The following is a 16211-nucleotide window of genomic DNA, read 5'->3' as shown; positions in this document are numbered from 1 at the left end:
AAATCAAAGAATTTTATGTGACATTTATTTTTGATATAAAAAATTACCTTAAATCATCTATGATATGAAAAGAAATGATAAAATAAATCGATTCCAAGTAGTCATGGGTACCCATTAGATAGAACCTAATGGTTTGGATTCATATCGATTCAATTCCATTTTAAATCCCGTTCTAATCGATTCCAATAAAAAAGAATCTAAAATTAAGTTATTCGATTTCAGATAAATGGGTACTCATTGACACCCCTACATGTACTATTGATAGAGGTAATTTCATTTATGGTCAATGACGCTTGTCATCAGTTCTAAAATTATTAAAGGATACAAACTCGGGTCGGATATAAAGAGCTCCATTTTATGTGGTAGATGCGAAACCAGACAAAATGGTTGTTGTGGTATTTTATATTTATTATTATTATTGAAGTGGAGAACATTTCCAATTATTTAATCATATAGTGGTAGGTAGAGATCATGGAATGAGTGGCTCGTGACCCATAGATCACAGTCAGATGGGTCTCACATGATAGGATCTTTGATCCCAACAACCCCAATTTTCAAACACTTGTGGGACCAATTTGGTTGGTGGTCTTACTCCTCCACTTGGCACGTTTTTCAACTCTTTCTTTAATTATTATTTTTATTATGAAATTTTTCTTAAAAGACCCTGATAGAGGGTTTTATTTATAAATAATCCTTAAGTTTTGCACAATAACTTAATAGGACATTTAGTGAACTTTTTATTATTTGTTAATGATCCCTCATTATTGGTGAACTCACCACTTTTTTATTTACTGTTAAATTCACCACTTTTTATTTAATGCCGTACTCGACATTTTTTTTTATTTAGTGTTAAGTTCATAATTTTTTTTTTTGTTGAACTCACCATAATTTACTGTTGAGTTCACCATTTTTTTATTTATTATCGAACTTGACGTTTTTTATTTATTGTAGAGTTTATCATTGGTCCAATCTACCAATATTCAATTTTTGAGTTTTTTTTTTTTAAATTTAAAATACATGAAAAGATTGACTAAAAACTTGAGATAACGATTTGTTTAGATGATTTCAATTCAAATAACAATTCTTAATCGATTTTCATCTAAAAATTTTAGTTTTTTTTACATACATCTTCAAAATATTTGAAAAATCTTTTGAAAATAATTTTTTCTTATTTTTTAAATCATTTTTGATAAAATGAAGTCTCCGAAACTCGATTCAGATGTCAAAAATCTATTTTTTGTATATAAAAATAATGAATTCGAATGGTCAAGACATTTATTCATGAGAAATGTGGGAGATGAAGTCCAAGAACAGTTAAGAAAAGAAAAAATTACTAAATGAATTATTAAGAGACTGTCGAAATTTAGAGATTCTTAAAATAAAAAAAAAATTCCTTCATTAGGGTCTTTTAAATCATTTTTCTATTTTATTATTAAATTATTAAAATAAATTTTCATTAAAGGCTTTTTGACCTTTTTCACATAAAAGAAAAGGTGATTTAGACATGTCCCTCCACATTTTGACCAATATTAAAGATACCTCGTGTTTTCAAATTTGATAACATACCCCTTGACCTTGGTCTTCCAGTTGATACTGACATAAATGATCTAAATGTCCTTATCTTCAACTTTTACCTAAAATTACTTGTTTTTTCTCTCTGAAAATTCATCATTTTCAATCTTTTAACCACAAAGAAAAATATTTTTAACTAATTAGAGATACCTTTTATTAAAATTGATAACATGTTCCCCTTGACCTAGGTCTTCTAGGAGATACTAATGTAAATAATTTAAATGCCCTCATCTTCAATTTTTTTTATAGTTAAAATAGGTTAATTTCTAAGAAAAATATTTTTAACTAATTCAAATCTGTCTTGAATGTATTATATGTAGAGTCATGATAATATGACGCCCCTTTACGTTCACATCACAAATTCGTAGACCAATTGCCTCGAGATACACAAGAAAATTTTTATGATTGTGTATCTCGAAGCAAATGATCCACGATTTTGTGGTGGGCCTCAGAAATCATCACTCTTATATATAACCATTGATTTTAAAAAAATATATTTTTTTGTCCATCCTTCTTTTCGAGATTCAAGGTTGATAGCATGAGTACAAATAATTTATCTCAAGATAATTTCAATTCAAAGAACAATTCTTGATCGATTTTCATCTAAAAATTCTAGTTTTTTTATTATACATCTTCAAAATATTTGAAAAATCTTTGAAAATAATTTTTTCTTATTTTTTAAATCATTTTTGATAAAATGAAGTCTCCGAAACTCGATTCAGATGTCAAAAATCTATTTTTTGTATATAAAAATAATGAATTCGAATGGTCAAGACATTTATTCATGAGAAATGTGGGAGATGAAGTCCAAGAACAGTTAAGAAAAGAAAAAATTACTAAATGAATTATTAAGAGACTGTCGAAATTTAGAGATTCTTAAAATAAAAAAAAAATTCCTTCATTAGGGTCTTTTAAATCATTTTTCTATTTTATTATTAAATTATTAAAATAAATTTTCATTAAAGGCTTTTTGACCTTTTTCACATAAAAGAAAAGGTGATTTAGACATGTCCCTCCACATTTTGACCAATATTAAAGATACCTCGTGTTTTCAAATTTGATAACATACCCCTTGACCTTGGTCTTCCAGTTGATACTGACATAAATGATCTAAATGTCCTTATCTTCAACTTTTACCTAAAATTACTTGTTTTTTCTCTCTGAAAATTCATCATTTTCAATCTTTTAACCACAAAGAAAAATATTTTTAACTAATTAGAGATACCTTTTATTAAAATTGATAACATGTTCCCCTTGACCTAGGTCTTCTAGGAGATACTAATGTAAATAATTTAAATGCCCTCATCTTCAATTTTTTTTATAGTTAAAATAGGTTAACTTCTAAGAAAAATTATTTTTAACTAATTCAACTCTGTCTTGAATGTATTATATGTAGAGTCATGATAATATGACGCCCCTTTACGTTCACATCACAAATTCGTAGACCAATTGCCTCGAGATACACAAGGAATTTTTTATGATTGTGTATCTCGAAGCAAATGATCCACGATTTTGTGGTGGGCCTCAGAAAATCATCACTCTTATATATAACCATTGATTTTAAAAAAATATATTTTTTTGTCCATCTTTTTTTGCGAGATTCAAGGTTGATAGCATGAGTAAAAATAATTTATCTCAAGATAATTTCAATTCAAAGAACAATTCTTGATCGATTTTCATCTAAAAATTATAGTTTTTTTAATTATACATCTTCAAAATATTTGAAAAATCTCTTGAAAATGATTTTTTCTTCATTTTTAAATCATTTTCGATGAAATGGACTCTCCAAAACTCGATTGAGATGTCAAAAATCTATTTTTTATATATAAAAATAATGAGTTCGAACGGTCAAGACATTTAATCATGAGAAATGTGGGCGATGAGGTCCAAGAACGGTTAAGAAAAGAAAAAATTACTAAATGAACTATTAAAAGGCTGCCCAAAACTTAGGGATTCTTAAAAAAAAGAAAAATCCATTCACTAGGGATTTTTAAGTAATTTCTTTATTTTATTATTAAATTATTAAAATAAATTTTCATTTAGGACTGTTTGACCTATTTCACAAGAAAGAAAAGGTGATTTAGACATGTCCCCCACATTTTGACCAACATTAAAGATACCTCACGTTTTCAAATTTGATAACATACCCCTTGACCTTGGTCTTCCACGTGATACTAACATAAATAATCTAAATGTCCTTATCTTCAACTTTTACCCAAAATTACTTGTTTATTCTCTCAAAAAATTCATCATTTTCAATCTTTTAACCGCAAAGAAAAATATTTTTAACTAATTAGAGATACCTTTTATTAAAATTGATAACATGTTCCCCTTGACCTAGGTTTTCTAGGAGATACTAATGTAAATAATTTAAATGCCCTCATCTTCATTTTTTTATTTTTTATTTTTTTTATTGTCAAAATAGGTTAATTTCTAAGAAAAATTAATTTTAACTAATTCAACTCTATCTTGAATGTATTATATGTAGAGTCGTGATAATATGACGCCCCCATCACAAATTCATAGACCAATTGCCTCGAGATACACAAGAAAATATTTATGATTATGTGTATCTCGAGGTAAATGATCTACGATTTTGTGGTGGGCCTTAGAAAATCATCACTCTTATATATAACCATTGATTTTTTTAAAAAATATTTTTTTATCCATCATTCTTTTCAAGATTCAAGGTTGATAGCATGAGTAAAAATAATTTATCCCAAGGTTGAAGATGATTGCCTTTGGGAGAAAATCAAATGTTTTCCTACAATAGGTTACTGAGGGTATTTAGGTCATTTACATTAGTCTCTTTGAAAATACTAGGTCATGGGTTGTGATTATATGACGCACTCCCCCATCACAGAATCGTAGATCAGTGTCTTCGCGTGATACACAATAAAAAGATTTATGATTATACGTATCTCGAAGCAAATGATTTGTGGGGATGGCTTGTGTCAGAGGGAGTGTCAGAAAATCATTGCACTTTCGGGAATTATATAAATAAGTTGCGTACGGTTCGGGAAAAAAATTCTTTTAAGTGATGAGTTGGGACAGTGACACAATGATGTGGTGGCGAGCATATTACAGTAGATTCTTTTCCGTGAGATACGTGAAAAAGAATCTACGGTTATAAATTCCCCACCACATCATTTGTGTCAAGTTTGTGTCTCTGTCTTTGTCATTCCAGCATTTTCCTTAAGTGAGGTGCTGTTGGAAAAATTCGGTGCGGCGACAAAGTCTCTCTCTTAATAAATGCGTCAGAATTTAGATTTGTAAACTACTACGAGAACGAGAGACAAAAAAAAAAAAAAAATGGAGGTCAGAGCTCGTGCTCCCGGAAAAATTATACTTTCTGGTGAACATGCCGTCGTTCATGGATCCACAGCCGTTGCTGCCTCCATTAATATCTACACCCAAGTTTCTCTCAAGCTTTCAACTGGTTCTGGTACAATTTATTTATTTTTATTTTTTTTTTTATGTTTTTTTGGGTTCTTGGTTCTGTTACAGTAAAGGAACCAAGACTCTCAGCTTCTATTTTACTGAAAATTGTATCTTGCGCTTGTTTGGGTTTTCTTGGATTGATGATTTGAGGAAACCCATTTGAGATTATCTAATTTGGGGCAGTCTAGAACTTAGACCAGTTCAAATCTAAGTATCTAACCTTGCTGTTACTTATACGAGCCGATTTCTATGAAATAATGATTCCTCATGGGCTTTTGCAGAGAAAAGAAGGGGTTTTCCAATAAAGTAGAACAATTCTTACAGATCCTTCTCATATTTCATAGAACAAGTCTTACAGATCCTTCTCATATTTATGAAACAATGATAGAAAATGATCAAATGATGGTTATTTGTTCTAAAATACAAATACCCAGTAGCTATTTTTTTTTGTTGTTGTGAAATTTACTTGTTATTGTTACAAAAACCAGTTCTTTTTTGTTAAAAATCTATTTTATTATGCTTAATTTCTTCTGTTATATTAAAAAAAAAAATGATGGATAATGATCAAGTGATGACCATCTGTTCCAAAATAAAAATACTCAATAGCTAGTTGTGTGAAATTCACTAATTTTTGTTATAAAAACCAGTCCTTTTTTTTTTTTTTTTGGTTAAAAATCGTTTTTTTTTTTTTTTTTTTTTCTGATTTGCGTGTGTTGGGGGGGTGGGCAGGGGCGGAGCTAGTAAGGAGCTGGTGGGGACAATTGTCCCCCACAGAACTTTGAGACACCCCTATATTTTCAACTAATTACATGCCCCATTTGTCCCCACTCCCTCTCCTCTCTCCAATTTTTGCCGCCCCCACACCCTCACCTCCCTCCAATCGTATTTTCCAGCACAAATAATTTCCCCACCATTCAAGTTCTTCAACTATACAACTAACCATAGTTTGCCCCCACTACAAGAAAATCCTGGCTCCGCCCCTGGGGGTGGGGGATGTTGTGTGAATTTGTATTGGCCAAAGTTATTAAGCTTTTTTTTTTTTTTTTTTGCAGAGAGGGATGATGGACTACTAAAGCTTCATCTCAAGGATGTGGGATTGGAGTTTTCATGGTCAATTGGGAGAATCAAAGAGATTCTCCCAGAATTAGGTGTTCCTCATCCTTCATTACCATCATCATGCTCACCAGAATTCTTGAGTTCAATTGCAGTTCTAGTAGAGGAAAAGAGTATTCCAGAGGCAAAAATTGGAATTGCTGCTGGAGTTTCGGCGTTTCTATGGCTATACACCTCAATCCATGGGTATAAATATACTTTTAAAGTTTTCTTTATGTTAAATGTTGATTATTCATGTATGTAGTTTCTAACTACTTTGGGTTATTGGTCAGTTGTAAGCCCGCAACAGTGGTTTTCTCGTCCGATCTGCCTCTGGGTTCGGGTTTGGGTTCATCGGCCGCATTCTGTGTAGCACTCTCAGCTGCTCTGCTTTCATTATCAGATGGCTTAAATTTGGATGTTGGGCACCAAGGTTGGTTATCTTTCAGCGAGAATGAGCTTGAATTAGTGAACAAATGGGCTTTTGAAGGTGAAAAAATAATTCATGGCAAGCCCTCTGGAATCGACAACAGTGTAAGCACATTTGGTATGTGATCTTCTGAGAAGTGTTGATTACTTTATCTTCTTTATTTAGTCTTTTGTTTGTTGTTAAAACTCGTGCACGTTTCATTCCCGATTGAAAAATTATAATAAAAAAAGATTTATATGTCTGACATTTTTATTTTTATTTTTTATGTTTAAGCTGGACTTGAACCCACAACCTCAAAGTTGCTTTACAATTTGTCAAACCGAGTTATGGGATTAAGCCCAATATGACTGATATGTTGAATACTAAATATTTTTTAATTACATTCATTAAATTTTCCCTGTGTTGGAGGATCTGGTTGGAGAGGAACAAGAGTGTTCCAAGGAGTGGAATCCTCTTTTCTGGACTTCACGATGAATATTCTTGGGATGTTTTTTTTATTGGTGTAAATTATTTTATGAGTTCAGAGGTGTTGTTTTTGAGGAGTTTGTGTTTAGGTGGGAGTCTGTTTGTTCGGTGTAGTTTCTTGTTTATCTCTTCCTTGTTTCTAATAGAGATAAGGTGTATGCATTATAATAATGTGCATGAGATACACTATTCAATGCTATGGTGTATCTCATCACATATCTTGAAGATATTAGATTTGCATCAATTAGGTTCAATTAATATCAATTAGGTATATTAGAATATTGGAATTATTGATTGTCTTTCTATATTGGTGGATGTTTTTATCTATATAAACCCAATGGCCAAATGTAATCATCATCCAAGAATTATCAATAAAATCAATTTCTTCTTTAGTTTCAAGGGGATTGATGTATTTGGAGACATATAGTAACCAAAGTTTATGTAACAGGCAACATGATCATGTTCAAGTCTGGTAAATTGACCCTCATCAAGCCTAGTGCACCACTCAAGATGCTCGTCACTAATACAAAGGTCGGGAGGAACACAAAGGCATTGGTTGCGGGTGTTTCAGAGAGGGCCTTGAGACATCCAGAAGCCATGGCTGCTGTGTTTACTGCCGTTGATTCTATCAGCAAGGAATGGTCTACCATTATCCAATCACCCACTGTTGACGACCTCTCCGTAACTGAGAAAGAAGAGAAACTAGAAGAGTTGATGGAGATGAATCAAGGTCTGCTCCTATGCATGGGGGTTAGCCATGCTTCTATAGAAACTGTTCTTCGAACAACGTTGAAGTATAAGTTAGCTTCAAAGCTTACAGGAGCTGGGGGTGGGGGTTGTGTCTTGACGCTGTTACCAACACGTATCCAATTTCTTGTTCAGTTTCTATGCATTTTTTTTTTACTTTTTAGAATTCTTATATTTCCAATGTTTGCTAGTTTTCATTTTTCTATATTCTATAATAGATGCTATAACATTTTCTTTTCCTGAGTTATTATAGCATAAATTCCTTAAACTAATTCTTATGCATTTTATATTGGCCTTTTTTCATATACTTCTTCCATTGATATGCTTTTCTATATAATGTTAATAATTAGCAATGGATCTGTAAATGTTTGATTAGCTGATGATGGCACACCTAAAATGATGGTCTGCATGTGTTTTTTATTTGTCCTTTGAGCAATTCTACTATCTTTTTATATTGTATTTGTTTCATGGACAGTCAGAAATCAAATTAAACTGCAACAAAATTAAATTATTAAATATAATTTGCAGCAAGACTTGGCTGTAAATTATAGAAGACTTGGGTTACATAGCGGAATAGAGGAACATGATTTGTTTAGCCGACCCCAAATGTTTGGTGTAAGACTTTATTGTCATTTTGTTTTAATTTGCTGCAAACGGACATGCAGACCTCAAAGTGAATCTTTTTTTACCATTCCACTCAATCTACTCATCATTTTAGTGCTTTCAATGTCCCTTAAGAGTATTCTCGACTCCTTTATTAACCACTTATTGATCATTTGTGCTCTCATCTTTTACATTCTTTTATGTTCCTGCCATGCATCAACACATTCTCATATCACCCATTTTTATTTTTTGCACATCTTGATTTTTGAGCTCTCAATATTCTACTCTATTAAGTTTAAACGAGCCGTGTCAATATTTTACTTTTATAGCTATCTGAGGTTGTGATGTCGTTCTAGCTGATGGGAATGTCTGCTTAAATTAAGGATGGTTAGCCATGCGGATTGGATGATTTGGGACTGTTATCAGTCCTTGTTGCACATGACCAAATCATCTCCATCGACTTTCCTAGTTTATCACCAATCGGGGTTACTTGTGCATCTTCACCAATGTGTTATTTTCTAATTGTTTCTTCTATTTTTTCCACTAACCCATATCAACATCCTCATTTCTTTTATACCCTAACATGTCGATGCTTGATTGTGAGTATATGGAAATCGATTTGAACTTTTATCTCTTTTATCCCAAAGAATTCTATTTCTCCATCCAGAGCCACACCTTTTGTTATCGACTAAGTGTTTATTATCTCCATCCACGCCATTGTGGCAGAACAATATTTCCTTCCATCTTCTTGGATCTTCTCACTCTTTCAGAACCTCCAACTTGAATATCTTTAAGAGTTGCGATCCAGAGCAATGTCCCCATTTCCATAACAACATATGGTGTCTACGTGGCATATTTTGGTTGGAGATTGAACACATCAGGTTGCGTGCCACATAGAAAATGGCTTGGTTAGGAGTCCAATGTGTTTTAAACTCCAACCAAAATGTGCCACTAAACACCATTCCTATTCTATAGATTGAAGGACCCAGGGGTGGAGCCAGGATTCTCTTGTAGTGGGGGCAAACTATGATTAGTTGTATAGTTGAAGAACTTGAATGGAGGGAGGTGAGGGTGTAGGGGCAAATGGGGAGAGAGGTGAGGGAGTGGGTACAAATGGGACATGTAATTAGTTGAAAATATAGGGGTGTCTCAAAGTTCTGTGGGGGCAATTGCCCCCACCAGCTCCTTACTAGCTCCGCCCCTGGAAGGACCTGAACAGCCCAATTCCAAGACAATCAATATGTTTGTGTTATACCGTTTTTTTTTGTTGTTGTTGTTGTCATTCTTGTTACATTATTAGATATGAAGTATCATAAGAGGATTTGCTTTATTTTTTTTCTATAAGTCTGAAGTTCTTGTAAAGTTTGTACTGTCAAAAGTGGATTCCTTGACCACATGAATCAGTGTTATCAGGAACTGTTATTGACAAAGTCATCAACGAGCTCGAGTCATATGGATTTGAGTGCTTGATAGCTGGAATTGGTGGGAAAGGCGCTGAGATCTGTTTCGACTCTTCATCCTGATTTTGATTTTTCCACGGCAGTGCAGCATTAGATCAAAGTAAGCTTCGATCCCAAATATCAATAAAGATGTACTCTGTAACTGTTTCGTTCTCTGTCATTGATTGTAGATCCATTTCGATGTTGTATTGTTTTCTTTTCTATCGGTGTAATCTTCATGATTCCTTTCTTTTTGTTTCTTTTTTTTTTTTGTTTTCTTTTGGGAAGTTAGTTTCGGAATATTTGACAATTCAGTTTCACTTTTTTATGAATAAACATGGGATTGACTAGTTGCAGGACACATAGTACCAATTGCAATTTTTTTTCCAAGATAGTTTCAGAATTTTTTATTTATTTCAAATTTCCATCCCATCGGAGACCGGGTGATGGATCAAGAAGGAAAATGGGTGGTTCTGATTTATGAAGCACAAGTTTAATACAACAAAAAATATACCAGAGATATAAGAAAAGAAGGGCTGAATTTCCTTCTCTCACCATATCAAGATCTAAGAGGCCGTTCCTTTCTCTCTTTTATTTTTTATTTTTTTTAGATATAGGGTTGGTAGTTAGCAAATGAAGTTGGATTCAAGAGGGTTTTAAATCTAAGAGGCCATTTTTCTTTTTTTCTTCTTTTTTAAAAGGTATTAAGGTTAGTGATTAGCAAATTAAGTTGGATTTAAGAGGATTTGAACCTAGGACATGAGAATTTCTTCTTTTTTCATAAGGTATAAGGTTAGTGGTTAACAAAATGAAGTTGGGTTTAAGGGGATTTGAACCTAGGACGTGAGAATTTCTTCTGTTTTTCATAAGGTTTAGGGTTGGTGGTTAGCAAATGAAGTTGGGTTTAAGAGGATTTGAACCTAAGACATGAAAACAACATTGCACACGTCTTACCGTTTTCTTCTTCATTTAGCCAAATTTGGGTGTTTTAAACAACAAACCTATCAATTTTATTATAAAATCAAGTTGAACCTGGTGATCAATTTTTTTTTATTTTCGGGCTATATAACGTGCTATAAGGAATCTTTTGTTTCAAGTGCTTCGCATGGGATCATGGTTTTAAATCTCGTTTGAGACTGAGACAACTTGTCCGATTTGTCTCGATATCGTTCACCAACAAGATGATTTGACAAATCGTCTCAAAGACATGGTTTGTTCTAATTCTAAGACATTTTTTAAAATCCCGTCTGAGAAAATTCAAATTTGATACATCATATTTATTGTTGTATAACACAGACACTTAATTACACAAGATGCACAAGACTCTAGACCACACTAGGAACACATTATACCGCACGCTACAAAGATCCACAGGACCAGAAAGATGGGTGCATCCATCATTAGTGTGAATGATCGATTGATCATCAACCGTTCACCATTAGGATGGAAGATCTGGCCAGTATAATAAGAGGAGAGTGCTTCTGAGGCTAAGAAGACATACGATGGCGCAATCTCGTGGGGCTGCGCAGCCCTGCCCATGGGCACCTGAGATCCAAAGTTGGCACACTCCTCCTCACTAAAGGAGGCGGGTATGAGAGGGGTCCAGACGGGGCCAGGGGCGACACCATTGACACGAATTCCCCTTTTGGCAAGTTTTAGTGCCAGAGATCTTGTGTAGGCTACAATGGCACCTTGGTTGATGTGTAGTCGATCAGCTTAGCGTTTCCCTTGTATGCATTTACTGATGCAGTGTTGATGATGGAGCTTCCTTCCTTCATATCCTTCAATGCATGCCTATCAATCACCAATCATATAAGAACCCCCTTAAGATATCGTATCCCTAGGAAACCTGTCTATAATGTTTATAAAAAAAAAAAAAAAAAAACCCTCTTTGATTGTTCTCCAAAAAGGAAAATTCAAGTTTCTCACCACCCAAAATAATTAAAGGTGAGGTATTAATTTCAGCCATATTTTTGTAGTCAGTAAAACAAGACTAGGGTTAGTTGGGCCCATCAGTTGGGAGATATTTCAAATATTCTCAAAACTTTGGAGGGCTACATCTATATTATCGTATAATACACAGCTATATTCTAATATTTACAAAAACGGTCATGTACCCAATTTTGTAATATTTTTCTCAAAAAAAAAATAACCTACTGTTTTATGTACAATTGATGATTTTGCTTTTGTGCCCTTGAATTGAAGCAATTAATACGACTAGAGAGTACATAATTGTTTTGGTAAAAATTAATAATAACTAAATCACAACTGGTTCAGTAACAACTAAAGATTAAAGATCATGTATATGGTGGTGAGAATTATTTATTAATTACCTGACAGTAAAGAAGTAAGAGAAGAAATTTTTCCTGAAGACCCTTTCGAGCCTTGGCTCGTCGATTTCCTCTATAGATTGGGTCTTATACTGCTCGGCGGCATTGTTCACCAACACGTCGATTCGTCCATAAGCAATTGCGACTTCTTCGACCACTCGTTTGCAATTCTCGTCGAAGCCCAAATCCGCTGCTATGGCCATGGGTTCTTTAGCATCCCTACTCTTGGTTTGTTTTATCATCACTAGTGTGTCATTTGCGTCACTGTCTTCTTGGCCTTTTACATATGTGAAGGCCACAGTTGCACCCTCGAGCGAAAAGTAGCAGCACACAGCCGTCCCTATTCCTGAGTCCCCACCAGCAGGGGCGGATTTAGAGTGGGGGCAATGGGGGCTCTTGCTCCCATAAGAATTTTCAAAACTTCTTTGGAGTAATGAACTATTGCTCTCCCAAGTTGTTTTACACTCTTAGTTGCCCCCACAAAACAGTTTCCATTGTTATGTTGCCCCCACAAAAAAATTTACAATCTCCGTTGCCCTCGCAAAAAAACTTCCACTCTTACATTGCCCCCACATGAGAGAAATCCTGGCTCCACCCCTGCCCACCAGTCACTAATGCCACCTTCCCCTGTATCAAACACAATTTTTTTCCATATTAATTTGTTAGTAAACCCACCATGCATTCTTTTCATAAAGGATGTATTTTACCAAAACAGGTATGCATGATTCCAAAAAGGCAGGACACCAACAGGTTTGAAATATTTCTCAAAATTGGAAATACCCGTTTTGGTATTAATTTGATTATACCAAAGATCATTCCTACTGGGAACCACTTTCATGATTTTTTTTTATTGGGTCTTGTTCACGAGTGCCCTAAAAATATTGGATTTTGTACCGAAAATGCCCTTAAAACTGTCCTTAAGGGCACATGTTAACAAACCCTTTTTGATTCTACCTTTTTTTTTTTATTATTTTCCAAAATAAAAAGTTGATTATCACTTTCATGATTTTCTTCATGAAAGAGCGTACAGAACACCATTTTGGAAAATTTATCTTAAATTTTTATCCATATTTGTAAAAAACAAAAATATGGAGGTTTGTTGATCACCTGTATGTATGTTACTAGTGAGATGAGAGGGAAAACACAGGTTTCCTAGGGATTGCTACACATTTTCTAATGATCCATTCATTTTGGGAATCTCTAGGACTACCTCTCATCGTTTGATGGAGAGCATCAAACCTCGTTTGAGGCTAAGAATTTAAATTCCATGTATGAAAATGGATATGTATGTGTACACACACTGTCCAAGAAGACTTAACATTCAAATATGAAGATTCATGCATGTATTATGTATAATATGACTCCTTGAATGAGATGTTAGAACTTATAGATGTGCATGAAATTGCACCAAGGAGCATTGGTTTCAGAGCGGGGTTTGATATCGTAAATACCACAAGTACCCTGTGAAGTGTCCCCCACGTGTCGAGTTTACTTTGTCCACGTGTCGGTTAGACTACTTCATGAAGCAGACGTGTCGATGAGACCAGACGTTTTGGGAACTACTAGTGACATACATAATACGTGACACAACTGATTAAAATGGATCAGGTTTGGACCGGATACGAGTATATCCATATCTAAATCCGATCAGATTACATGACTCATTAAATAAAGTCTTCACTCACCCAATACTCGGCTGATGTGTTATGGACATGAGATCATAGAACTGTTTTCTTGGGATACATAAATGCAAATCTACATCAAACATGTGCATTTATGTATCCCAAGAAAACAAATTTATGATTCCGTGTCCATAACATGTCATTCGGCTGAGTGAAGACGTTCTAGTTAGAATATCAGCACTCTATTGAAAATAATATGACTTGCCAAGTGGCATATTCAATCGACTCCTTGATGTGACAAATTTAGGAATCGTAGATTTTACCCTTCTAAGGGCAACTAAAATTGGAATTTTTTGTGTGGGAGCGAATAAGTGAAAATTTTTTTGTAGGGAGCAGTAGGGGCAGATTTTTTTTTATCTGACATTGTTATTTGTCGCAATAGTCCATAAATTCCTATAGGGGGCGAGTGCCCCCGTTGCTCCTATTGTAAATCCGCCTCTGACAGTGTTCAAATGTGACTACAAAAGGTTCCACCTATGGTTCAATATTCAAACAATATGAGCCATTGTTTTTTAACCGAATTGAAGTCAATTATTTTTATAATAAAAAAAATTGGAAAGACAATTGGATTCTATAAATGACATTGTTTAAGGTAATATTTTAATTAGTTTGAAAGAGTATCTCATATAAATTATAGGGCTCCCCAAACCCTTGGGCTTTGGTGATAAGAGCATCCCTTCTTCTCCTAAGTCGTTTTTGATTAATTACTTGATTTTTTTTTTCTAAATTAATTGAAAGAAGATCCTTTAACAAATTAACCTTTACCCAAAATGTCAAAACCTAACTCCATGTACTTTTTTTACCACTTTTTATTATCTTTGGGCATTAATAAAAGAGTCGTGTTGGAGTAACATTGAAATTGACATGGTTTCACACACTAGTGTGCACAAAACCATAGATGCTTCTCACTTGTATGTTGATGAAAAACATCTATGCACGATTCTGTATACACATCCACGTTAGCAATGTGTGAAACAATGTCCATTTCAATGTCACTTCAGCATTTTCCTAACATAATAAAAATACTATCTTATCCAAAATAATTAAAGTAGAAAAATAATGCTGAAGTGACCTCAGTCAGGATTCTCATTTCGCACTTGTTGACTTAAAAGTGTATGAGAATCATAGATGCTTGTCGACCAGGGGTGACACCGTTGACACGGATGCCCCTTTCGGCGAGTTTGAGAGCCAGAGATCGTATGAAGGCTACAATAGCACTCTTGGTTGATGTGTAGTCGATTAGCTTAATGTACCCTTGTATGCATTTACTGATGTGGTGTTGATGATGGGGCTTTCTTCCTTCATGTGTTTCAATGCATGCCTATCAATCACCAATCACTAATCATATAAGAATACTTCTATGTGTTCCTAGATAATGTATCCCTAGGAAAACTGTATTGATTCCCATATAAAAACTTTTCATTCTTTTCCAGAAAACCCTTTTTAGGGAAAAATCAAGATTGTTAGTACCAAAAGAAAGAATTATGGGCTTTTGGTAAGAATATAAAGGTGAGGTTATTTCAGCCCTTTTTTGTTTAAGTCACTAAAAGAAGATATTTCTCAATATTCACAAAACTTTGAAGGCTACTTCTAAATTACCAAATAATACAAAGCTATGTATGTACATACGTATTTTGTGGATATTACTTGACCAATCTTTTTTGTTTAAATAATTTACAAAAACGGTGATGTACCAAATTTTGTAATATTTTTCCAAAACAGAGACCTAATGTTTATGTACAATATGAAAATTTTACCTTTGTTCTCTTGAATGGAGACAATGTGACTGCACAATATGTAATTGCTTTGGTAAAAATAAATGAATCGTGATAATCTGACTAGCCCACGTGACACACTCAATCAACTCTCTTGACGTGACAAGTTTAGGAATCGTAAATCTATTCACCTCGGGATACAAAACTCCACTACCCCATAAAAATCTGTATCCCGATGGGATCGTGTATCGCAAGGTGTACATATCAACCATTCCCAAACTTGTCACGTCAGGAGAGCAATTGAGTGTGTCATGCAGATTATCACGACCCAAAATAAATAACTACCCCACGTGGCACACTCACTCAACTCTCTTGAAGTGACAAGTTTGGGAAGTGTAAATCTGTACATCTTGGGATACACATTTTTACGGGGAGGTGCAGTTTTGTATCCCAAGGCATACAAATCTATGATTTCTGAATTTGTCACATCAGAAGAGTCGATTGAGTGTGCCGCGTGGGGTAGTCAGATTATCAGGATTCAACAGAAAGATCATGAAATGGTAACTCACACTACATTAAAATAGAACTGGACCATATGAAAGAACCCTTGGCTTTCACAAGACCGGTGGTTCTAACCTAATTGAAACACAGAGTCCGAGAATCTTGAAGTAAAAAATTGTGGACATAAATGTTTT

General features: G+C 34.1%; 2 protein-coding genes across 2 annotated transcripts; one reads left to right on the top strand and one right to left on the bottom strand.

Annotated features, from left to right (window-relative positions):
• Nucleotides 1–4851: 4851 nt before the first annotated feature.
• Nucleotides 4852–10148, top strand: LOC147383230 (mevalonate kinase-like). The gene is made up of 5 exons (XM_086427972.1): nucleotides 4852–5017; nucleotides 6066–6312; nucleotides 6399–6652; nucleotides 7449–7862; nucleotides 9755–10148. Exons 1-5 carry the CDS (start codon nucleotides 4885–4887, stop codon nucleotides 9871–9873), a joined length of 1167 nt encoding a protein of 388 aa, XP_086284098.1. The 5' UTR covers nucleotides 4852–4884; the 3' UTR covers nucleotides 9874–10148.
• Nucleotides 10149–11124: 976 nt separating this feature from the next.
• LOC147383229 (NADPH-dependent aldehyde reductase 1, chloroplastic-like) lies at nucleotides 11125–12801 on the bottom strand. Its single transcript, XM_086427285.1, is given in 4 exon segments — nucleotides 11125–11483; nucleotides 11486–11583; nucleotides 12123–12585; nucleotides 12687–12801. Coding segments are annotated over 4 exon segments (1035 nt in total).
• Nucleotides 12802–16211: the final 3410 nt, after the last annotated feature.

The sequence above is a fragment of the Akebia trifoliata genome, chromosome 16, assembly GCF_017979445.1.
Source record: "Akebia trifoliata isolate Shusen 1 chromosome 16, ASM1797944v1, whole genome shotgun sequence".
Lineage (NCBI taxonomy): Eukaryota > Viridiplantae > Streptophyta > Magnoliopsida > Ranunculales > Lardizabalaceae > Akebia > Akebia trifoliata.
Note: the sequence above shows the minus strand (reverse complement) of the source record. Positions and strands in the feature narration are given on the sequence as shown.

What these genes read in the sequence shown, in the direction of transcription:
- LOC147383230 (XM_086427972.1), top strand. Translation starts at nt 4,885, where the DNA reads ATGGAGGTCAGAGCTCGTGCTCCCGGAAAAATTATACTTTCTGGTGAA. An exon ending in CTATACACCTCAATCCATGG is followed by an intron (nt 6,313 to 6,398) that starts GTATAAATATAC and finishes GTTATTGGTCAG; the next exon opens with TTGTAAGCCCGCAACAGTGG. An exon ending in CTTGACGCTGTTACCAACAC is followed by an intron (nt 7,863 to 9,754) that starts GTATCCAATTTC and finishes CACATGAATCAG; the next exon opens with TGTTATCAGGAACTGTTATT.